Source organism: Manihot esculenta, chromosome 5 (genome assembly GCF_001659605.2).
Source record: "Manihot esculenta cultivar AM560-2 chromosome 5, M.esculenta_v8, whole genome shotgun sequence".
NCBI lineage: Eukaryota > Viridiplantae > Streptophyta > Magnoliopsida > Malpighiales > Euphorbiaceae > Manihot > Manihot esculenta.
In genome coordinates this window covers 16,983,239-17,008,802 of record NC_035165.2, presented here as the reverse complement: position 1 = coordinate 17,008,802, position 25,564 = coordinate 16,983,239, and the positions used below count along the sequence as shown (strand labels likewise).

Genomic DNA, 25,564 nt, shown 5'->3' with positions numbered 1-25,564 from the left:
CTGCTATACTCTCTGAGTACCTATAAAATCTCATACATGGTCATACATTTTTTGTGAAAATAAAACTTTTCTCTGGACCAAGACTTAACCTGTGCATGCACTATCTCTGTACTCTGTACCCCTGACTAGAGCTTGCTCTAGATGGGTTAATTCATACATGTTAAGCCTGGTTTTTCACATACTCTGTAAAACAGTTATATAAACAGACCATGTATACAATAGATTTACAATACAAAAATAACTAAGTCAAGCACAAGTCTAACTTATATACAACTGTTACAGCTCTTTAATAGTACATGTCCACAATATTCGATTACACAACTCTTCTCTCTTTCTATACTCAGCTGGACTTCCCCTGTACACTATACACTGAACCTGCAAAACTGGGATTAAGGGAGTGGAATGAGCTCTATAGCCCAGTGAGTAGAACAATAAAACAAGTCATTAACATATGATCTTATGGTATGCATCATATCACAGACAATCCACATCAAGGTTAAACCTGTCACCACATAGTCCCGGTAACTCTGTGCCAGGGCATAGAATCGAGCACCTGGTCTTCCTGTCTATATGTATACGTGTATATAACACCTGTGTACTTACCATTGCCAGGGCATAGTCAAAGGCTCCTGGACTTTACTATACCTGCCAGGGCGTAGTCAAAGGCTCCTGGACTTCTCTCAGAGACTATTGGATCATTCAGCATTCACCCACATCAACAAATAACTATGCAATGCAACACATTCGTGGTTTCTAATGCAACAACCTATGGCATACTCATGATGCATGATTTATGCTAAAAGCATTTCATTTGTTTCAAGTAAAAGTATTAAGTTTAGTTCCACTCACCTCTGGCTATCTGGACTGACTCTGCAGGCTCTGCAAACTCTAGAGCAGTACTCACTACTGCTCTCTCTGGTTCCTCTGGTCTCTTGAAACCAAGAAGATGAACGATCTCAACGTGGAGTTTTGGAGCAACTCTCCTTCAAACTCTCCAAACTTCACAACTTTGTGTTTTTAGCTCAAAATCTCAGAAAGTGAAAGAAAACGGCAAGAGTTATCCTTTCAACCGACTGAGGGCCTTTTATAGGTGGCTGGCCAGACCACCTTCGGCGGCCACACGTGAAACCGAAAGCCATGCATGTTCGGCGGCCGAATGTCACCTTCGGCGGCCGAACCTGGCTTTTCTGCCTTGGTTCTTTTCTTTCAAATACTTAGTTCCATTTACCTTTAAAACATGAAAACATAAGACATGACTTTAGAAAACATAAATCCTACCCGTCTAGAGAATTCCGACATCCTGGAGTCCATCGGACGATAGGACTTCCGATGCCGGACTCGAGCTGGGTATTACAGATTCATCTTCATTTAAACCTGATATTTACATAAAGACTACTCCCAATATAAATATATATATCCCAAAATATCATTGTCAACTAACACAACATATGTTGTCTAATATTCCAAAATCTAAAATAACTTAAGATTTCTTGCTAATAGCATTTCTCTTTTCCCTTCCTAGATGCTACTGTAGCTTCTTGAGATTGTGACAATGTTGGTTCATTTGGAGTTTACGAGTCAATGGATTTGAAAGATTGCCCTTCATTCACTATAATCCCAGTTTATACTTTTCTAGCTGCATGGTCAGTTAATAGAGATCCACTAATAAATTTGACATTCCTTTCACTTGGTATCTGTATGAGTATTTAATTCATTAGCTTATCACTCACATGGAAGATTAAACAATAACCATTTAAAGTAATTAGTATGGATGCTCACTCTACATAAATATTTCTTGATTCATGACTAATCATTACTCCAAAACCACTTCTAGTCTTATCAAGATGAGTTAAAAACAAAGAATAAAGTAAATTTCATGTTCACACCATTTAAATTTATAATGTATATGTGAAACAAAAGATATATGATTATCCTTAAAGAAGCATTCTAGTTTCCTTGCATGGTAGAGGTAATATCACTCCTCTTTTTCAAACTTGGTTTGCATCTTTTTTTTTTCTATAAAAATAAAAAAAATTATTACAGTAACTTGTAAAATGTAATCAATAAGTTTAAAAGATATAAGTATATCTTGGGGGGTTTATCTGATGGTGGTTTATCCTTATTTGGACAACCTCTTCTATTGTGTCTAGGTTATAAAAAATATTGACAAGTTATCTCAACTCCTTTTTTGTTGGCTCTAAGTTGATGACTACTTTCTTCTTCATGAATGTCTCTTTTTCTATTATTCTTTAGTCTTCCTGGCATTCTTTTATACTTAGGTGGTAGAATCACTATGTTATTCACTTGTGGCTACATCTTTATGCTATTTAATGATTCAATAGCAAACTTATAAACATCATTGTACTGCTCAATTATGAAATAAGGATCAACATATAGCTCCACCTTATATTTCATGTGAAAATACAAGCTAAACCATATGCACATGGGATCCCACTAGGTCCCATAACCTGCATGAACATGATTTACTGCTCAAATTCACAATAAATGCAATCCAAATATCCCTTTTTTGTCTACCCTTTGCAATTCAGCTTTGTAAGAACCCAATCTAGCATAATGTTCTCTATAAGTACCTATTAATATCTTCAAAACTTTAGACCTAACTTTATAACATATCCATTTGGAGACTATCAAGCTATATTTTTCTTGCAAACCTAGTAACGTTTGACTCACACCATAATCCTAATTTCTTTTGAACTTATTTAAGAACTCCTTTGCAATCTAATTTGCATTTTCTTGTCTATTGGTTAATCTTCTGTAACATTTATGTTTCCTTTAGTACTTATTTACCATAAAGCTTTGCTCGCTTATCTTTTTGGCTGCATATATACTCCATGGGCAATTTCTTACACATTTAGCTTCTATTTTTACCTCATAAGTCACTGCAGATGTTACACTTCTGAACACACTTTTTAAATTGTTGCCCATTATCAAATATTATGTCAACAACAAAGTCAAAACTATTGTAATCATATTCTGTGTTATATACAACTTGTTTTTCCCTTTCCCTTTTTAAGGGTTCACCCAAATAATTCTCATTAACACTCAAATGACTATCATAACTCTCATCACAAGAACCTCCACACTTAGTAATCTCATTTGGACTTGTCCTAACATTAATGTTGCCCTTAGTAAACAAACTATCATTAAATGAATTTTGATCACTTCCATTATGTTCCCTAAATGCCTTCTTGTTCTACATAGCCATACAAATTCAACATCATCACTAGTAATATCATTTGCTAAACACTCATCAATTGAAGTAGAATCACTTGTATTTTCACTTGAAATAGACTCTTCATCTTCAGTATTAGTGTCGCCTAAAAAAAGGTGCATTATGAGGAAGTCTTCAATTGGCTCATTATTTTGATCTAAACTACCTTCAACAAAATTCCCATGATTGTCATTCTTAATAATGTTTTTTGAACTCAATATAAAATTTAAAGAACCCAAAATCATCTCCTTCTTCCCAATTTGTTTAACCTCTTTATCATTAAAAACCAGTGTCTGGAAGTCCCACTTCCTCCTTGGTTTATAGTATTCATTTTACACACTTCACTATAGCCTTCATTTTTACACCTCTTAGCCATATCACCATAACTCATATTTATACATTCTATCCAACCACCCTCAACATTAGTCCCTTTTAAGTATTCAAAAAGCGAACCCTCAGTGAATTTTCCATGTATATGCATCTCAACATGGTAACTGTGCAAAATGTTACATTGATATCTGAATATTAATAGCAACCTAAATACTACTATAAACCTTAAATAATGTATAGAAATAACTCTCATGCATTATATATTTAATACGATATACACTAAATGACAAATAAAAAATAAACAAATATCAATATACTCAAATTTATAAAGTTTATAAACACAGGTATTATAAAATTACCTCTTTTTCTTTTCATTTGAGATTGCTTCGACCTACCACCTTTTATTTGCATTTTGCTTCTAAATGTATCAACAAACGCTTTTACGTAGCTTTTTTTTGTTGCTTGGACCACCAAACACAAACTTGATTAAAAAATAATAGGTTTGCTTATTGCTTGGACTACCAAACACAAACTTGATTAAAAAATAATAGGTTCACTTATAGAACGATAAGTCCACTTGCTTAGTCACCTTCAAATATCCAACCTCCTTTTGAAAATAACTAGGTGTTTCATTCAGAGCAATCGACAATAATGAGATTGGCCTCCGTCACTTGATTGGAAGATTAGGAATTTTTAGTATATTAGGAATTCTCAGTAGATTAGGGATTTTAGTTGTCTAATTTCAATAGTAATCTTAGTTACCTTCTTTAGTTAGATTTAAAATATTTAACCATAATTAGCTTAGGTAGAATAAGTGAATCTAGGTATCATCTGAAACATTTTAAAAAAATAATAAAAAAACACGTATGCATGCCCCCTGAAATAAATACACAATTTCCCAAATCCAGATTTCTAGTTGGATATAATTACAAATAAATTTGTAAATTTGGACAATTAAATGAAGTTTTGAAGTTTTAGATTAAATTGCAAATTGTCGAAAGTTAAGGATTTTTTTACACCAATAGGCCTATTTTATATAAAGTATTTAATTAATTATATTTTATTATTTTATTTATAATATTATAAATAAATATATTATATTATAATTAGGGATAATAGATAAATTATTTATATATATATATATATATATACTATAAAAGTTAACTAATATGCTTTATACTAACTACTTAAATTTATTTATACTTTACTATTAAATTGATGATTAAATCTAATGAAATTGCCACATTATCATCATAATCCACATTCTAAATTAATATTTTAATATCATTCAAAATAAATAATTATCAAAAAGATCTCAAATTTTACCAATTTCAACAATTATACCCCAAATGTTTTTAATAAATATACCCAAAACCAGTTTTTTGATATGGTTTGATTTTAAATTTTAATTTAATTTGCTTATAACTTTGCATGATACATTTCTAATTGTGGATAATTCATGTTCTGACTTTTTGTGTCAATAAGTGTTTTGCTTAGTTATAGATCAAAGTGTTTTGCTTATAACTTTGCATATCCATTTTAATAGAACTAATCATAATATATATAGATATGATTATATAATAAAAATGATTAATTTTTATTAGAATAATTATTAACTTTCAAAACAACCAGAGTATAATAAAAACCAATTAACTAGAAAAGATCACAACTTTGCATTTGTTCATAATTAATATACCCTAATAGAAGGGAAAGTCAATGATCAAAGAATATAATAAGCATGATTAATATATAATAAAAATGATTAATTTTATTATAATGATTATTAACTTTCAAAACAACCATAGTATATATACTGAAGGCTTATTGATTAGAAAATAGCACAACTTATAATTTTTTCATAATTATAGCTAAAATTTTTAATTTTAAACCATAAATTCTCAAATTTTTAATTTTGTTGTAATTATAGCAACTTGCGAATTTAATTTTGACTGAATATAAAATCAGCCACATGGTGTGTCAAGTGGCATTAATTTTTTTATTATTTTTACCTAAAAACTATATAACCACTTATATAATCTAACTCTAAACAAATCAAACTAAAATGCTAAAAGAATCAATTTGAACCAAATTAATTTAGTTAAGTTAAAAAATTTAATTTTGAGATGGAGAATGCAATTTTTTCAAAATTCATACAAGTCAACAACTCCAAAATTTTTGAACATCAAATTTAATACACCACCTCAAATAATCTATTAATCAATTTAAAATCTCAAATCAAAAAATGAAAAAATCTGAGAGGAAACTTAAAAAAATAATATGCAAGCAAAAATACTAACAAATAACACTTGTAGTCTCATATACAAATTCAAGCATCAAATTCAATTAAACATGGAATTTGTTACTATGTATATAAATGATGTAAATAGAAAATCAAATCAAACCTAAATATCAAATTCAATTAAAATACAATAAAAAATACCAAAAGAAAAAATCACTGCAAATACAATAAAAAAACTCTGTTAAAGCCATTAAAATAAAATAGATCTAAAAGCAACTACTCATCAGAACTAAAGTAGATGAAGAGCTTGAACTTTATCAATCACATGCATAAAGACTGAGGATAGAAGAGGAGTTGCTGTCGAACCTATGTCTTCATGTCTATTCTGATTCTCCACGACATGCAGAAGGTATAAGAGATGCAATTATAAGAAGTTGCTAAAGGAGATGTATCAAGCATATGTAGAAGGAGAAAGAAGAGGAGAGAGTTGCAGCCAAACCAATAAGAGAAGAAAAGGGTTTTAAGAGCTTGGGGCTACAGAAGCTTGAGAGGGGAGAAAGAGACGAGTAAATTGTTGAAAAAGAAGAAGAAGAAGACGGTGGACGGTGTAGAGAAGAAAGGAGTTATGTTTAAGAGTAATGAAAGGAGCATTATATATATATTATGACAAAACTATGTGTTTAGTGATTTCCGTTTGGTTCTTTTTTTAGGTTTTTGAATGAAAAATCGAATTGAAAACTGAAAATTTTCATAAATATGAATTGAAAACTGAAAATTCTTTAAAATATTTTTCATATTAATTGAATCGGTACGATTTAATTTGATTTTTTTATCATTTCGGTTCGATTAAAATTAGGTTATACAAGTGCTTATATAGTTTTTATATAAATATAAAAAATTAAATTAATGCCATGCGACTAATTTTATAGCTGGTTAAAATTAAATTGGAAAATTACTACAATTATAATAAAATTAAAAGTTGAGGTTTTATGATTCAAAATTAAAATTTTTAGCTATAATTATGAAAAAACACAAAACTGTGGTTTTTTCTATAATAAACCTGAATAATTTTCTAAGTAAAAAAAACGTGATTGTTTGATTTTTTAAAGAATTGTCATCACAATATTTATAATATATAATTAAGTAAAATATACTCTCATCGATATAAAATAATATCAAAAAATTAGTTATAAGCTCAGTGTTTCGTTCAAAAATATAAATAATATCAAAAAATTAGTTAAGTTCGGTGTTTCGTTCAAAAATATAAATAAATAAATTAAATTAAAATTAAAATCTAATGAAATCGAAAAACTAATTTTGATATATTTATGTTAAAAAGTTATGTTATAATCATTTAAATTAATTAAATTTAAGTTTTTTTTTTTCACGATTATTGCTTTTGAATTATATTAAAATATTAATTTAGAGGAGGGTATTTGGCTTAATTTATAATTCTGAAACTTGTTTGTTTATAATAATGTGACAAAATTTATAAACACACAAAAAAAATAATAATAAGCTGGTCTCCAATTTTTTCAGTATAATCTTTATAAACACCTGATTTATAAGTTAGTTTGTCTAATTAAATTATTGTATTATTTTGTAAAAATTTAAAATTATAACATGTACTAGTAATTAATGAAAAATAATTTATATCTTTTTAGTTATTTTCATAATAAATATGCTTATCAATTATTTTTAATTAAACATATAAATGTTTATATATCACTTATAAACAACTGAATTAAACACATAACAACTTAAAATTTAAAAGTATTTATAAATTTAAATTAACTTACAAGCATTTAATGATTAATTGATTATAAATTAAATCAAATATCCTTTAATACATAACATTTCCGGTAGATTTAATAGCCTTAACTTAATGGTAAGGAGTAGATTTATTTTGTTTAATGATAAAAGGATTATTATTTATTTTATTTAATGATAATAATATATCTTCCTGATTTTATTTGGTGCTAATATTTTTAAGTAACTTTAATTAGATATAAAATATATTTATAATAATTTAATACGATGATAATAGGAAATTAAATTTAACACCATAATTTTTATTCATTTATTTTTTTTATTATTCTAAAATTATTATCCATTTTCTTTTTATAAATTGATTATTATAACTCTATTTAATTTTATTTTATTTTATTTTTAAAAAATCTCCTAAAATATGTTTTTTGTATTTAATAAAATTTAATATATTTAAAATGATTGTATAATAAAAAATTATATTTTTTAATATCATGTGAAAAAATAAAATGAATAAAAAATATTATGTGATGGAAGGAGTATAATATATTATAATAATATTATTTTCAACATAAAAATTAATAAAAATATATATAATAAACCATTAATTGTAAAACAAGTATAAATAATGCATAATGTATGTTAATAAAAATAGTATATATACAAATAGAAAGAACTGAGGAATATTGAGAGTGCTAAAAATACCCTTAAATGTAATAACTACAAGTTTATTTCTTATATTTATTTTTATTCTAAAATTTTTAATTCAATTAATTTTGTATTTAAAGTAAAATTATAGAAGAATTATATTAATATTTAATTACATAGTAGCATATTTATAATATTTCATTTATAATAATAAAATTAACTAATGTAATATATTTTCTCAATTTTATTTAAGAATAAAATTAAAAAAAGAAAAAAACTCTAATTAGATATAAAAATACAATTGTAATAATTTAGTACTATGATAAAAGGAAACCAAATAGTATATTATAATATTATTATATTAAATATATAAATTAATAAAATAATTAATTACTTTATGACGTATAACACATGTTAAAAAATTATTATTATTATATATAAAAAAATAATAAAAAACAAAACCACCTGCAGCTGCAAGTCACAGGCTTGGAAAATATAGACTGGACCTGAACTGGAAAGAAAAAAAAATAAAATAAAAGCGCAACCCTAAGAAAGGGTATTTTTGATATTACATCGCATTTGTGAACAGCCCAGGTACAGTGCATATTAAGAAGCCATACCATTCAACATCTCAGTTGGAGAAAAATTTTAAAAATTAAATAAATATTCTTTTATCTTTAAAATGTTTTCAAAAAAATCTACACAATTCAACAAGCCTATTACTTAAAAAAAAAAATTCAATTTTATAAATTTTTTATATTTATACTCTAAATTTTTAATTTTAAATAAAAAATTTTAATTTTTAAATTTATTATAATTATAATAATTTTTTAAATTAATTTTAACTAGTTTTACTATATAAATAATATAATTACTTAAATTTTAATTAAAACTTTAAACCCTTAATTATCTAAAATCTTCTTTTAAAATTATTATTTAAATATGAAAAAAATTAAATATTTTAATTATATAATTTAAAAATTTTATATAATTAAAAATTAAAAATTTAATTAAAATTTAATTCCATTTAATAAATTATTTATGTGATAAAAATAATACAATATAATGTTATTGTGCAAGTTAATTTAAATTTGATTAAAATTAACTTAAAAAATCCTACAATTATAATAAATTTAAAATTTGAGAGTTTTTTTATTTAAAATTAAAAATTTAGACCGTAAAAAATGGCATAAGTTATTATTTTTTTAGCCACTATCCTTCAACAAGAGGGACACTGTTGCTGCCTTCCGGTGCCAACAGGCAATCAATCTCTCAATTTCTTGAACTGAAAGTTGACATAAATTTGGTAAGCACCAAGCAGAGCAGGTGCTAAAATAAATGACTAGTTAGTTCTTCTAGTCTCTCCCTGTTAAAGCCACAGCACAGAATTAACACTATGGTCTGTATACTCGGAATTTGGTAACTACAAAAATATATAGAAGTTATTGCGGCTGCATCATTTACTTTAATCACTGATGGAGAGAGATGATTTCAATCTTCCAACCAGATGGGGCAGTGCCTTGATGTTATCCTGGATTGACTGATCAACACATGACTCCAGAGCATTCACAGCTTCTGATCCAACCTGTTGGAGCTTGGCTGCCTCAAACTTGTCTTGGCAGACCATCAAAGACCTATTCAATCTTTCCTGCATTAGAAAATAAATCAAACAATTGGAATCAGTATGACGCAATGCAATAACCTGGCAAGGATTTTCTGAAATATGTGTGCTGATAAGATGTAAATATTACAAGGGAGGGGCATTGCTTTGTCTAACACAATCCCTCGCACACAAATGAAAAACATATATCCCAGGTCCAACTCTACAAACTAAATTATACCATCAATAGAGCCAAAAAAAAAAAAAAAAACTGAATGACTGGATGATACCATTATTTAGTCCAATACTTCCTTGAGACGAGTATTTTGAGTTCTCCACTAGTAAACTCAGGAGGCATTATTATCAAGAAAATTGATTGATGCACCTTTGTCCACAGCCTCTAGTTTTTGTTTGGATTCATATATATAGTTTTTAGAAAAGAAAGATCAGAAAATTTTCTTTCAAGAAGAAGACACTGTCTTTTATCTCTTAAAGATGAAAACCAACCTTTTCCATATCACAAATAACCACATGCTTGAATGCTGTAGTTACTGGTTTCACCTTGTAGTAGAAGCCAAGTATCTTTGTAGAAGAAAGATTGCTTTTTGAAAAGTAAAATAAATAAATAAATAAATAAAAGAGAACCAGGTCGAAAAAGCACAATAGATATGGCTAAATCTAAAGGGGGTGGGGAAAAGAAACACACAATGTCATGTTATGGTTTTCTAATTTCCCAAAATACCAATTTTAGAAACTTTTTCCTCCTTTGGCTTTTGGTTTGCCTGATTTAACAGGCCTGTGAGTGAAAGAACCCAAAACCCAAAAAAAAAAAGACACACCAATGCATGTGAGAGAGAGAGGTAGAGAAAGGCAGTGAACTATCAGTTTCTTGATATGATGCATTTGGAGAGTAAGTTAGGGAGTAGCGTATGCTCTTTCCATATCATAACAATTTTTTTAATTCTCAAACTTTGACTGTGCCTGCTAACCAACTATGTACACTAATACAGGAAAAACACCAAAAAAAAAAAATAGTAATTAAAATTATAGTTGAATCAAGAACATCCAAGCTCATCCTTGCTACAAACTCAGTAAGGGAGTATCAATAGTTGGTTTACTTTAGGGCCACCGAAGTTTACTTTAGCCATGAGAGAGTATCAATGGTTTTTGAAATCCAATCCCTACAGGACTCCCTCCACATTGCTCATTGTCCCATATTTGGTTCCAAACTTATCAAAATACGCCCGAGACTTAAGGAGCATTGTTGATAAAACTAAATATCCCACTAAGATTCTAGGGGGAAAATTTAAGCATTTATTTTTACTTAAATGAGTGGACAGCAAAAAGAATACACATATGTAATCTAGAAAGAAGCAAATTATATAACCCAAGAATTATATTACTATTGTCTTCAGCTTATATGTTAAATATCAAGAAAAAATCATAAAAACAAAATAGAATGAGAGAGGGGACCATGCAAAAATGATGTTAATAACATGTAATGCAGCTTGGAGCTCTAAAATAAGGGAGATGGAACCAGGACAAACTGGAATAGATTCTCAATATAGGCAATCAAGAAGGGGAAGATTAGATCTCTCTTTTTGAGAAAGCAGCTGAATGCCTACTACACCAAATGCATTAATTTTGGGCTATCCAACTGAGAGAATTGAAACATTAACCAAAATCTTTTGGGTTGCAGCAGGGTTGGTTGAGAGGGGTTCACGGGATTGGAAGGATTCATACTCTTCTGAAACAGATTCCTGTTGCCATCCTTTGGTTGCTCATAGACGAGAGAATTAGAAGGGCTTAAAAAGGAGATGTAGATTTGTAGAATTACTATCGTGAATGAATCATCTTCTGCACATTGGCCAAAAACCCTGTCCCATCTAATTATCATTTTACATTTGCTTTTAAGGAAAAAGATAAGGGAGATGGCTAAAAAAACAAATTGTAGTAATAACAAAATGATGCCAATTCACAAGTTTCAATAAAAAAAAGGGCAAGAAAAAGCAATGATTAACACCAAGGCTCTATACAATTCACTCTGGAAGAATTTTAAGCCAGAATTTTCATGTCAAAGTTGCCCTTTTCCCCCCTATTTCTATTTCATAATAAACACATCTAGATACATACTCAGTAAAAGGAGGAGATGAAATTACTTGAAATTTGGACATCTCGTTCTCAAATTGTTGCTGAGCTTTAAGAACTGGGACACTGCAATGTTCAACACAATTGCCGATCTCTTCTTGTTTCCTTCTCCTATCAAAGCATTCATATGCACATTTGAAGTATGCTTGCTGCAAGAATCACGTTACAAAAAATACCAAAGAGATCAAAAAGACGTTTGCAATTAACTATAAAGCAAGGATAAATAAAAAGGCGTAACTTTTGTTTGCTTGCAGAGAATCTGAATGAACCAAATTGGCAAATCTCATCCAAACCCATCAGTTAAGAAAATCTTAGGAATACCCAGGAAAGAAAAGCTGCAATAAATCTAAAATCCGGACGAAATGTACACCTGAAGAGTGAAATTGATGTGGTCTTGAACAGGAGAGAGATGGGTCTGTGCTGCTGTATTGACTTCTTCAAGCTTCCTTCTCAATCTCTCTGATACCATTTGCTGTTCAAGTGCTGCTATGTGATCCATGTCGTTGTTCAGCTGAATTCCTGCCAATTTCTGAAATTCAGTAACTTTAGGATTGAGGGTTTGGGGATTGTGTCTATATATGGAGTAGGGTTTTAGCTTAGGGTTTTTTCCGCTGTCTAAGGGGACCCGCAAAGCAGCAAGTGGGTCGGGTTGAAAAATTACCAACACTGTCCTCGTCCCAATTTGGACTTGGTGGTTGGTACTTTTATTTCGTCTCCTCCTCGCCCTCTTCCCCAGCACTCAAAAACGACAATGGAGGACAAAGAAAACAACCCAACATGCAGAGATGTTCCGAGTCTCCTCTCCTCCTTTGTCGACACTTTCGTCGATTTCACTGTCAGTGGTGGCCTCTTCTTGCCCCCTCTAGACCCTAATTTCCGAGATTCTTCAAATCACCAAACTACAACTCCTGATGGAAACTTCAATTTGCAAACCCATTACCCCACTCCTGACCGTCTGATTGCAATCGGCGATTTACACGGTGATTTAGAGAAGTCCAAACAAGCGCTCAGGCTGGCGGGGTTGATTGATGCATCTGATAGGTGGTTTGGTGGGTCTGCCACGGTGGTTCAGATAGGCGATGTGCTTGACAGAGGAGATGATGAGCTGAAAATTCTCTACTTTTTGGAGAAATTGAAGAGAGAAGCCGTAAAAAGTGGAGGCAATTTGATTACTATGAATGGGAACCATGAGATTATGAATGTAGAAGGGGATTTTAGGTATATGACAAAGTTAGGGTTAGAGGAGTTCACGAATTGGGCTTATTGGTATTGCTTAGGTGACAAAATGAAGAGTTTGTGCGTAGGACTGGAGAAGCCGAGGGATATCTTTGATGGGATTCCTTTAACTTTTCGAGGAGTTAAAGAAGAGTATTTTCATGGTATGAGAGCTAGAATAGCTGCATTGAGACCTAATGGCCCAATAGCCAATAGATTTTTGTCAAAGAATTTGACTGTGTTGGTTGTTGGGGATTCAGTTTTTGTTCATGGAGGTTTATTAGCAGAACATGTGGACTATGGGTTGGCGAGGATGAATAAGGAGGTTAGTGATTGGATTACTGGGTTAACGCAAAAATCTGCACCTCTGTATTGCAGAGGGAGGAATGCTGTTGTTTGGTTGAGGAAGTTCTCCGATGAGGTTGCTAGGAACTGTGATTGTGCAGCTCTGGAACATGTTCTTGCTACAATTCCTGGGGTGAAGAGGATGATTATGGGGCACACTATTCAGGAGGCTGGCATTAATGGAGTTTGTGAAAATAAGGCAATAAGGATTGATGTGGGTATGTCAAGAGGGTGCACTAATGGGTTGCCTGAAGTTTTGGAGATCAATGGGAATTCCGAGTTACGGGTGCTGACATCCAATCCATTGTATCACAATAAGTACAAGGCTTATGTGGATGATGATAGGAAGCAGGGCCTTGGGTTGCTTATACCAGAAAGCAGACCAAAACAAGTGGAAGTGAAGGCTTAAGAGTTTGTTCATCTGAACTTTATCAATGCTTTGCCAGTGGGAATTAAACCATAGATGGATGAGATGAACGTTGTTTAGGGGATCAGGAATTGTAAACCATTGCTTAGAATAGATTCATTGTTAAAAAATAAACTTACATGAGTAAAAGCTTACTCAGAAGATGTGCGTTTTTGACAATTTAAAATTTACACTCCTGCTGTAATTGTTTCTACAAAAAATTCTCTTCCTTGTGGATTAACAATGAGAAATTTGTGCCTTTACCTTGAAAATAATGAATATTCTTGATCCAAAGTTATCCTAAATGAATTAGATTAGTTACACGTGTACTATTTTGGCCTTGTTGCTTTAACTGCCTCCATATATCTTTTTTGAAGTAAACACCATCAGCCAAATATTACATGTGCATGACAACAGCCCTGTGTAATTGTTGTTCTATTGCTCTGGTAAATCGCCATGAAATTTCAGCTAGAATACATGCATTGAAAGACCAATAATATATCGGGATCCTTATTTATATTTTGCATTACTGACCAATTGGGAGAGGTGCTTTTTGGTGCTTTATTTTTTTTTTGTAAGTGCATTTCAGTCAATATAAAAATTCCTCCAACGTTGAGGCTTTGCAGCTATTTTGTTTGACATGTAATGCAAATTTGTTACACTTGTATCCTTCTTGTTATTGTGCACAACCTAGCTGTTCTGCTAGACAAATGCTGCACATGGTGATCTGTACAGCTTGCATCTAAGGAATATCATATAAAAAATAAAGATGGTATGGATCAGAACGGCTATGTGACTATACTCAAGAAGACATACCCAAGGGTTTCTTTTTTGTTCTTTCCTATTGTATTAATTTGTTTTTGTGCGAGGATTTTGCTGCTACTTCGTCCAAGGAAGGAGAGAAACAAACTTCTAATGTTATCAAACATAGAAAAGCGATCTACAACCTAGTAGGATTGCCTTGTGCCTCAAGTGCAGCTGCTGTGAGCAACTATGGCCAACTGAAACAAGTTTGGTATTAAGATTTAGTTAATCCTGCTCTACTTGCTGTTAGCAACATTAGTTTTCTTTAGTTTCATCATGTTTATCCAGCACTACTTGCTATCAAGTAATAAACTTGCTGTGTTTTCTGATCCCAGGCAATAAATTAATAATGGTCTTTTTTCAAATCATGTTTTAATGGTCAATCCCCATGACTAGTTTCATTACATTATTCTTCTTTAAAGATTTTCCAGCCATTTGATTGATTGACCGGTTGGTGAAATTGTAATTTAACAGTTATTGCTTGCGACTCCCATCAGCAAAGGTCTTTTGTTTTTATTATGAAAGGTTTTCCAAGAAAAATTAGAAATTTCAGAAAATCTATGAAGATCAAATGTGTGGTGTGTTAAAATTACTTCTCATGCATAGCTCTTATTTTTATTGTGATTTGACCTACTTAATGGGAATCCTGTTGGCATCTTAGCTCTTACATCATTTATTTTTCTTTTTCATACAATAGTTCTTACATCATTTATTTTTCTTTTTCATACAAAAGTTCTATTACGCCTTTCGTTCAAACTTTTCTTGAATTTCTAAGCATAGAATATCACTGGCTTACACTTAGCACTTTGTGCTCTCTTTACGTTTCAGTATTTAGAGAAATGAAGAAATATCAAGGTTTTTCTGCTTGCCGAGGAGAGTACTTGCATCAGAAAGAAAGGTAACATAATTTTTGGCCAAATGTATACTTAGAACACTTGTACTTTAGTATTTTGTGAACTAATAAATACTTAAAATTTAAAAAATATTATTTTTAAATACTTAAATTTTTGAAAAAATATTTTAAACAACTAAACTTTAAAAAAAAAAACTTTTAAACAATGAATTTAAAAAATTAGTTTTAAATACAACCAATGTTGTTAAAGGCGCTGCGAGGCGCCCCTCACTAAGGCGCTCGCCTTGCCTCACAACGCAAGGCGGGCAACGCATTGCCTGGCGCTGTATCTTTTTTTTTTTAAAAAAAATTTTAAACGGTTTTAAAATTAAAATCCTTACAAACTCAAGAGTCTCCATACTTTCTACCTTCTCCAAACAGCAGTCAACCGATCGACACCATAGTTATGTGTCTCATCTCCTCTCCTCTTTCTTCTTCTTCCTTCTCCTCCCTTCCTCTACACTCCGTCGACCAACATTCTCCTTCTTCTCCACCCTTCTTATCTCGATCTCCTCCCTTCCTTCCCTCTCATTATTCTCCTCTCCACATCATTGTCTCCACTCTTCAGCCTATCTCTAAACAAAATGGGTGTTGTTGTGAATCTTGTGATGAATCTTGAATTTCAATTTTTATTTAGAATTTAGAAATTCATTATAATGAATCTTGTTGATTTATGATTTGTTGTTCATTTATTTGTGAGAATTTTTGTTTATTTACTAAGAAATTAGAATGGACGTTGTTGATTTGTAATTTGTAGCTCATTTATTTGTGAGAAATCATAAATGAATTATTGTTTATTTACTTATAAATTATAATGGGTCATGGGTGTTATTGATTTTAAATTGTTGCTTATTCATAATTCATTTTAGTGGTGTTGATGTTGAAGTTAGTTGAAGAGATATGAATAATAAATATGACTATGTAAATATTTAATGTGGCACTAGTTTAGTAGAAAGCCTAATGCCTTGTTGGTTATTTAATTTGATTAGATAATATAATACTATAATTTGTTTTGTTGCTTTGTTGATTTTAATTTGTTTAATTAGATTAAATGGGTGATAAGGATACCCGTACAAGTAAGAAGAGATTCTGCATGGTCACATGTGATACTCACTATTGAGAGCAATGAATGATCTTCAATGCATTTATTACATGAGAAGTTATTAAAATAGGGGTTAATAGAATCGAACATCATCTTGTTTTGATTTGATTAGATAATATAATACTATAATTTGTTTTGTTGCTTTGTTGATTTTATTTTGTTTAATTAGATTAAATGGGTGATAAAAATACCCGTACAAGTGGTTCTACTGCTGCTAATGCCGATAGAAGAAGAGATTATGCGTGGTCACTTGTGATACAACTCAGTGAGAGCAATGAATGATCTTCAGTGCATTTATTACACGAGAAGTTATTAAAGTAGGGGTTAATAGAATCAAACATCATCTTGTTGGGGATCACAAAAATATAGTCCACTGTCCTAAATATCTAGAAAATGTCAGAAATCATATTTAAGAGTTTATGAGTAAAAAAAGAGCAAAAAGCCATTATGCACATGGAGAATGTTAATGATTTTGAGGATGTTGAAGTGCTAAGAGGAAGTGAAAATGAGGAAGAGGAAAATGCAATGTAGCCAAAAGAAATGAAGCACAATAAGAACAAGATGGTAGTGCTACTGCTTCAAAAAAGTTCAAAGTTCCATAAAGTAGTAATAATTGAGGACCACTCGATTCTTATTTTTCTCCTAAGCCAGTCGTGTTAGGAAAAAAATTAAAGCAAATAACTATTAACGAAAACAACCCAGCAGGAAAGAGTTGAGAGAATGAGCCTGTGTTGCCTTAGCACGTTGGATGTACGATGTAGGCATATCTTTCAATGTTGTAAAGTATGATAGCTTTGAAGAAATGATCTGAGCTATTGGTAATTATGGGAGGGACATGAAACCTCCAAGTTATCATAAAGTTCGAGTTCGGTTGCTCAACAAGGAAGTGGAGAATACAAATGAGCTTTTAGAGTTTTATAAAGAAGAATGGGCAAATTATGGATTTTCCTTGATGATACGAACCAACAAGCATAATCACATAAGAATCAAGCAAGCAAGGACCCATTGATGCTTCCTAGTGGACCAGTGACAAGGAGCAAAATTAAGAAGCTAGAAGCAGCTATTAACTTACACATTTAAGAATAAGTAACACAAGAATTAACTAAGCTTGCCTTTGGCAAATGTCTCGCGAAACTTGAAGACACACTTAAGCCACAATACAAGAATTGACTGAGCTTGCCATTGGCAAATGTCTCGCAAAGCTTGAAGACACACTTAAGCTACTCACCTTGCTTAAGGTGTATAATGGAGATAGCGCTGCCTAATTTATTCGGCATTGTTATGTTGGGTTTGCTATGTTTTATTATTTAAACACTAGTTTTATTTTGGCTTTGTTTGGATTTATATTCTGACCATATTTTATCTTTTAAGTTTTAAAGTGTTGGGTCATGTTTTAATACTTATGTGTTTGATGTATTATTTTAGTGTGTGATTGGGGTTCAGTCTTGTGTGTAGTTCAGCCAGGCCTAAGAAGAGTGTCTTAGGGTTTTATTTTCACTCCTTACTATATAAGGATAAGAAACACTTGTAAGAGGCAGCTTTAAATCTAAATTTTCAGAAATCTTTTTCATGCCTTTGGCGTGTATTGCTTTGAGTGAGAGTGAGGATTTATTTTCATCAATTGCGCAAAGAATTTTGGCTAACTTATCAACTATTTATTATGGCGTTTGTCGGATTCTCATCTAAATCCTTCGATCATTGGTGTTTCAGTTTCTCTAATTATAGGGTGCCATAGGAGGCGGGTTTATCAAATTTTTGAATTCCATATATACTTGTGCGAGGCTTGTGCTATAGGGTTCCACGTCAGTTGGTATCAGAGCCAAAGTGAGGTAAATTCTGATTTATATTAGGTTGTAGGGTTTTTGAGTTTTCCTTTTCTTCCTTGTTGATTTCGATGAAGTTTGTGTGTCCATGGCTGCATCTTCTTGATTATGAATTATTACCTAATCTCTTTTCGAATAAAAATTCGAAATCAATACAAAAAAAGAGGAAATTCCAAGGATTACTTTTGTTTGGCAAAAAAAAAAAAAAGAAATCGTCTTTGCCTTATTTATCTTGATGTGGGTGAAATTGTGATATGTTTGCTATTTCATCAGTATTACCTTACATATTTCAATTGATAGTTGTAATTTATGGGAATCAATTTTGAATTGGATTGAATCCAAATTAAGAGACAAAAGAAATTATGTCTATTTCCTAAAAAGCACATTTAAGGTAATTGCATCTAAATTGATTTGATATTAAATCCTTCTTTTAAGACCAGAAAATTCGTCCATGATACTGAATTGAGTGAAATTTATTTTTTTTCTAATTTTATTTGTGGAGTTTTGATACTTGCCTTTTTGGATATATTTAAATAGATCCATATTTAATTTGCTTTGAAGTGAATTAAATTCAAATTTTTATCCAAATTCGTTTTTATTTGAATTCTAAGTTTATGTTTTTCGGTTTAAGCTTGCTTTTGCTTCCTTGACATTGCTAGACTAATGTTTGCTTGTATCTATACTCTAGGTGATAATTTTCAAATAGCACAAAACCTTGTTCGTGTGTTATTTTTCAAATTATCAGTATCTTCTTTCTAGTTTTTTGCGCACTTCCTTCTTTTTTTATATTTTCTTCTTTATTTCTTTACAAGCACCTTTTGGTCTTTGATTGACCTTAAATTCTGAAGTGCAATTAAAGAATCAGCAAAAGAGTGGTAAGAGTGCAAACACTTGAGTGCTTTCATTTCTAACACCATATTTGTTAGTTCTCTTTATTCTTTGTTGATTTAAGGTAGGATGACCAGATTATTGAAGCAATCCAATGAAAACAAAGGAGATGCAAAGGCAAGTTGACGAGCTTATGGAAAAGGCATTGGTGAGAGAGAATTTAAGTCCATGTGTTGTTCCTGTGCTGCTCCTTCCAAAGAAGGATGAATTTTGATGAATGTATGTTGATTGTAGAGCAGTTAACAAGATCACAGTGAAGTACAAACATCCTATACCTTGGCTAGATGACATGTTGGATGAGCTTCATGGTGTTAAGTATTTTACAAAAATTGATCTTCAGTTCCAGCTAATTCTAGAGTAATAAACTCTAACTCCATAGTAGATTTAGCAATAATAGTTTTTTTGGTTGATTTCCATGTAATTGCATCATTTCCTAAAGTGAATACATAACCACTAGTGGATTTTATCTCATTTGAATATGAAATCTAGTTAGTATCACTATATCATTCTAATACAGCAGAAAATCTATTATATAAGTTACCATAGTTCATGGTACCTCTCAAATATTTTATTAGTCTAACTAAAATAGTCCAATGATTGTCATTGGGATTACGTGTATACTTACTCAATATACATACATCATAAGCTATATCAGGTCATGAAAAATTCATTAAATGCAACTGACTTCCAATGATATGTGCATATTTAGATTGAGTAAGAGTCACCTCTATTTTTCTTTAATTGAGAGTTAGGATCATAAGAGGTGCTCACTGGTTTGACATCGAAATGTCCAAACTTTCTTAGAAGTTTCTTAATGTAATGCTCTTGTGAAAGCATTATACTATCTTTCTTTCTTATAATTCTAATACCCAAAATCAAATTTGCTTCTCCCATATCTTTCATATCAAATTTAGAGGCAAGAAAAGTTTTTGTTTTACAAACTATATCATAACTCGTATAAAAAATAAGTGTATCATCTACACTTAAACAAATAATTACAGCTTCACCATTTATAAGTTTTATATATACATACTTGTCAACTTCAACAGAGAAAAAACTATCATTTAACAAAACTTGATCAAATTTCTCATGCCACTATTTGGGTGCTCATTTTAAATCATATAAGGATTTAAAAAGTTTGTAAACTTTATTTTCTTGACTAGAAAAAATACAACCATCAGATCCATGTAAATTTTTTCTTAAAAGTCTCCATTTAAAAAAGTTATTTTAACATCCATTTGATGAATAACAAGTTTATGTATAGAGGCTAAAACAATTAATACTCCAATAGAAGCAATTGTAGCTACAGGGACAAAGGTGTCAAAATAATCTATATCTTGTTTTTGAGAAAAATCTTTTGCCACTAATCTTGCTTTATACTTTTCAATTGACCCATCTGAATTATATTTCCTTTTCAAAGTCTATTTAGAGCCAATAGATTTAGCTCCTGGAGATAAGTCTACTAAAGTACAAGTGCCATTTTGAATAATAGAATCAATTTTAGCTTTAATTGTTTCTTTCCAGAGGAGATTCAGAAGAATTAATAGCATCAGAAAAACTTACAGATTCATTTTCAACAAGATAAGTGTAACAACCATTTACAAAAGAAGTCTCTTTTCTTTTTCTTTTTCTTCTATTTCTTCTTAAATCTTCATTATTATTTTCAAAATCATTTTCATAAATATTTTCATTAGGTACATGAGAAATTTTCTCAACTTTTAAAGGGAAGATATGTTTAAAAAATTCAGTATTTTTTTTTATCTCAATTATAGTATTACAATCAAGCATATCACTTTTTAAAACAAGAAATCTATATACAGCACTATGTTTATTATAACTTATAAACATGTAATTAGAAGTTTTTAAACTTATTTTTCATTTCTTAGGGTCAGGAAAAATTACTTTAGCGAGACACCCCTACACTTTTAAATATTTTAAGTTGGGTGTATAACCTTTCCAAAGCTCAAGGGTATTTTATCAATTTTCTTATAGGGTATCCTATTTTGTATATGACAAGCAGATAATAAAGCTCTCTCCATAGTTTATTAGGTGAAGATGAACTAATTAATAAAACATTCATCATTTCTTTTAATATTCTATTTTTCCTTTCCGCTACTCCATTGGATTCAAGTGAATAAGATAAAGTAAATTCATGAATTATTCTTCTTTTTCACAAAAGTCATTAAATAAAATATATTCACCACCTCTATCTGATCTTTTCCTTTTTATTTTTCTATTTAATTGATTTTCTACTTCAACTTTATATATTTGAAACATATCAAAGGCTTCATCTTTGTTTCTAAGCAAATATATTTTAGTATATCTAAAATAGTCATCAATAAAAGTTATATAATATTTTTACCACCTCAAGTCATAGTTTGTTTTAAATCCCCCAAGTCTGTTTGTATTAAGCTAAGTAATTCAGATTCTCTATGTGTAGTTAGACATGATTTCTTGGTTAATTTAGATTATGCACAAATCTCACATTTATTTAAACATGTACTAATAATACCAGATGTTATATCAAGATATTGTATTTTTTTAATATAAGAAATACTAACATGTCCTAATTTAGCATGCCATAAATTAAAAGAATCAAGCAAGTAAGCATAAGAAGATGCATTTTCATTTATTATTATAAAAATATTGAGAACAAAGAGTCCCTGATTACAATAATTTTTTTCAACAAAAATACCATTTTTAGTCAGTACAATTTTATCTGATTCAAAAGACACCTTAATCTCAGTCTTTTCTAATAGAGCTACAGAAATTAAATTAGCTTTGATGTTAGGTACATGAAGAACTTCATTAGGTGCCAAGGTCTTACCAAATGTAAGTTTGAGAAGAACTCCCTTTATCAAGGACACTTGCAGTCCTAAGATTACCTAAATACATATATTCTTCTCCTTCCCCCACAGTAGTGTAGGAGGTAAACACATTTTTGTTTGTACAAATATGCCTAGTAACACCATATTCTACTACCCATTCTTACATATTAGCTACAAGAAAAGTTTGAGAAATGACTGCAGCAATAATATCATCTCCTTCAACTAAATTTACTTTTAGTTTAGGAGGATTGTCATTTATCACTTTTTTTCATGCACTGATGTGCATGATGACCCGACTTACCATATACAAAACAATGTCCTTTCTTTTTAAATGTGAGATTGTTAAATTTAGGTTTGTTCAGATTTCTTATTACCATACATGTTATTTGATTTGTGTGCTTTTTCTTGTACAAGATTTGTTCTTGTAGCTAACTCTTTGCTTTTTACAACTTTAAGTTCCCTCTTGTTTGTATCTTCAATAATGATGTGGGTGATGAGATCTGACAGTGTCAATTACTTGTATTTGTATTTCAATTGTTGCTTGTAGTCATTCCAAGAATTTGGTAATTTTTCTATCAGTAGTCCAGCAACAAATTCATCTTGTAGAATGATATTTTTAGTACTAATAATTGTATGCTTACATACCTTATTAGAATATGCCAAGATTTTATGTAACTTTGGAGCTATGTCATGCATGTCAAATATTGAAAAAATTCTTTCTTGCCATCTCTTAAAATTCTGACCCGAAAAGACTTCAATCTTGGAGATGTCAGGAAAAGATTTGGCATATGGTATAGTAAACAGATGCGACCCACCATTCGCAGCAATAGAAAGCGTGGCGGTAGGAAGGTTGTTCGGCATAGCAGAACTAGAGCCAGTAATAATGTCATTCAAAGCAGTCATGTTTGGTTCCATTTCTTTTAAATTTTAATAATCTTTAAGATTGTTACAAGTGGAAATAAGAAAACATAGACTGAGTTATGCATTACACTGTCCTTAAGTATTATTTGGTAACCCTCCAGGATTAAATAGACTCTTCTAAAGGAATTCAAAATCAGAACAATAAGATATTTATAGTAACCCAGTAAAACACAGAAAGATAGAGAGCACAGGAAAGGCAATTATATCTCTGAATTATAAAAACAAAGTCTACTTATAGTTGAAAAAAAAGAGACATTAGAACTGTTTAAAAAAACCAGCAGAGAAAATCTTTAATAAAAATCTCACAACTATAAACGATTTTGACCAAGTAAAAGTAGCCGATTGTAGATAAGGTTTAAAAAATTAAATAAACAAAAAAATAAAATTTCACAGCTCTATTTATTCACATGCGCAGGGGAGAATCGATGGACTTGAATTATATTTTTTTCTATGTGAAACAAAAAATTTTTGAAATAAAACTTTTATAAGAGAGTTTTGGCTTCTGCTCACGAGCAGTAGCATTTAGCCGTCAAAAGCGAGTAGCGGCTTAAAGACCCTTGGTAAACCACCTAAAATTGGGAAACCCTTAGTTCATCTTTAGATCTAAAAAAAACTGATGAAGCATGTGAAGACGATAAAAAGAGCTAACACTCACATAGCTTCAAACGAAAAAGACAAAACCTTCAAATCTTCCTACAACCCCTTTCTATCGAGCCCATATATGTAATACAACCAGTGGCGGAGCCAGGAACTTCCCTTTGGTAGGGCACCACCGGCTGCGCCGCTGCGGCACCTTCATCCCCCTTCAAAATATTTTTCGGTCGCAGGTACGTCACGTGCCCTTACCGTACCCTCCCTCCGTCCCTGCCTAATATATAAAAAATTGAAATAGTGAATATTTTCAGTACTAAAATATGAATAAGTACATTCATGAAGTATCAGAAAAATCACTCTATTTGAATTTGATTAATATAATCCATACTCAGAATTCATTTTAAATTTAATTGAAATTTATTATAAATTTAATTGAAATTTATTACAAATTATTCAACCCGTCAAAAATTCAATTATTATAAACTGAATATACTAAATTTATTTAATTTTATATATTTTAATTAATAATTTACATAAAAATGCATTTTTCATTAATAATTTTTAGTTTTTAAAAAATTTAAAATTTATTTTTTAAATAAAAATATAAAATAATTGATAAATATTATTATAAAATATATATTTTATATGAAATTAATTATTTATATAAATAACTTCAAGTAAATTCATATGTATAATATTGTCCTAATCTTTGTAACGTACAAATTGGAGTCCATTTAATAAGGCTGATTTTACACAACTTTATTTTTTGTATTAATTATTACACTAATTAAATCCCTAAACAGAGTCAATAATGAACCACATAATCACGTGAGACATGACGTGGCCCAATTAAAACCCAAAATTCGGTGAACGTGCAGTGACCTTATTATTTCTCTCTTTCGACAGAATGAAATGCGCTGCCACCGTCTTCTGTTACAACAGCAATAGAAAAAAGATTTCACTTTTCCAGCTAAAAGAAATTCTCAATTTGCTCTCCCTCGAAAAAGCAGGCAATGGCGACTGCGGCAGCTCCAGCAGCGGTGAACGGAGGAGGCAAGGTGACTTCTCAAGCTTATTTGGAGAGTATTGCTGTGAAGGACACGAGGGTGTTAATCGCTGATCTCTGCCGCCAGTTCTACAACCTTGGATGGGTCTCTGGGACAGGTGGAAGCATCACCATCAAGGTCCACGATGATTCCATCCCTAAGCCTCAACAGCTTATCTTAATGTCCCCTTCTGGTAAATATTGTCGTTGCTATGCTATTCCCAAAATTGAGCTCCTTTGTTCATCTGTTTACATGTGTTGTCGGATTACTGCGCGGCACCACCGGGGGACGCTGCAACTGCACTGCTGCGGCACCACCGGCTGCGCCGCTGCGGCACCTTCATCCCCCTTCAAAGCATTTTCCGGTCGCCGGTACGGCACGTGCCCCCCCTTGCCGTACCGTCCCTCCGCCCCTGAATACAACACAGGAAAACAAAATAAAAGAAACAAAATATAATATTTACACTCAGCTCGGACGGAGGAAAGAAAACCCACGAGCTGAGCATGGGAAACGACGCTCCAAACGAGAGAGAGTTGAAAGTGACCTTGGGATCTATGGAGAGAGGCAAACTGGCCCATTAAATAGCATACTAACTCAAGTTGGTTCACGTTCATTTCATTGTGCAAACGGATTCCATCAACATAAAATGTTATATTTATTCCTGATTATAAAATTTTTAAATGACATATTTATTCTTAATTACAAAATTTTTAAATTTAGCTCAACAATGAACCGA

At 31.0% G+C, this 25,564-nt stretch overlaps 3 protein-coding genes across 3 annotated transcripts; 2 read left to right on the top strand and 1 right to left on the bottom strand.

Annotated features, from left to right (window-relative positions):
* Positions 1-9,455: 9,455 nt before the first annotated feature.
* LOC110615957 (protein FAM136A) lies at positions 9,456-12,471 on the bottom strand. The gene is made up of 3 exons (XM_021758229.2): positions 12,335-12,471; positions 11,976-12,113; positions 9,456-9,864 (listed from the first exon to the last, which is right to left on the bottom strand). Exons 1-3 carry the CDS (start codon positions 12,461-12,463, stop codon positions 9,682-9,684), a joined length of 450 nt encoding a protein of 149 aa, XP_021613921.1. The 5' UTR covers positions 12,464-12,471; the 3' UTR covers positions 9,456-9,681.
* A 244-nt stretch (positions 12,472-12,715) lies between these two features.
* On the top strand, positions 12,716-14,262 carry LOC110615956 (shewanella-like protein phosphatase 2). The gene has a single exon (XM_021758228.2). It carries the CDS (start codon positions 12,716-12,718, stop codon positions 13,931-13,933), a length of 1,218 nt encoding a protein of 405 aa, XP_021613920.1. The 3' UTR covers positions 13,934-14,262.
* A 9,658-nt stretch (positions 14,263-23,920) lies between these two features.
* LOC122723751 (methylthioribulose-1-phosphate dehydratase-like) lies at positions 23,921-25,326 on the top strand. Its single transcript, XM_043957152.1, has 2 exons — positions 23,921-24,015; positions 24,689-25,326. The coding sequence occupies exon 2, from the start codon at positions 24,796-24,798 to the stop codon at positions 25,282-25,284; it is 489 nt and encodes a 162-aa protein (XP_043813087.1). The 5' UTR covers positions 23,921-24,015; positions 24,689-24,795; the 3' UTR covers positions 25,285-25,326.
* The last annotated feature ends 238 nt before the right edge of the window (positions 25,327-25,564 follow it).

What these genes read in the sequence shown, in the direction of transcription:
- LOC110615957 (XM_021758229.2), bottom strand. Translation starts at nt 12,463, where the DNA reads ATGGATCACATAGCAGCACTTGAACAGCAAATGGTATCAGAGAGATTG. An exon ending in ACATCAATTTCACTCTTCAG is followed by an intron (nt 12,114 to 12,334) that starts GTGTACATTTCG and finishes TGATTCTTGCAG; the next exon opens with CAAGCATACTTCAAATGTGC. An exon ending in ACGAGATGTCCAAATTTCAA is followed by an intron (nt 9,865 to 11,975) that starts GTAATTTCATCT and finishes TTTCTAATGCAG; the next exon opens with GAAAGATTGAATAGGTCTTT.
- LOC110615956 (XM_021758228.2), top strand. Translation starts at nt 12,716, where the DNA reads ATGGAGGACAAAGAAAACAACCCAACATGCAGAGATGTTCCGAGTCTC.
- LOC122723751 (XM_043957152.1), top strand. Translation starts at nt 24,796, where the DNA reads ATGGCGACTGCGGCAGCTCCAGCAGCGGTGAACGGAGGAGGCAAGGTG.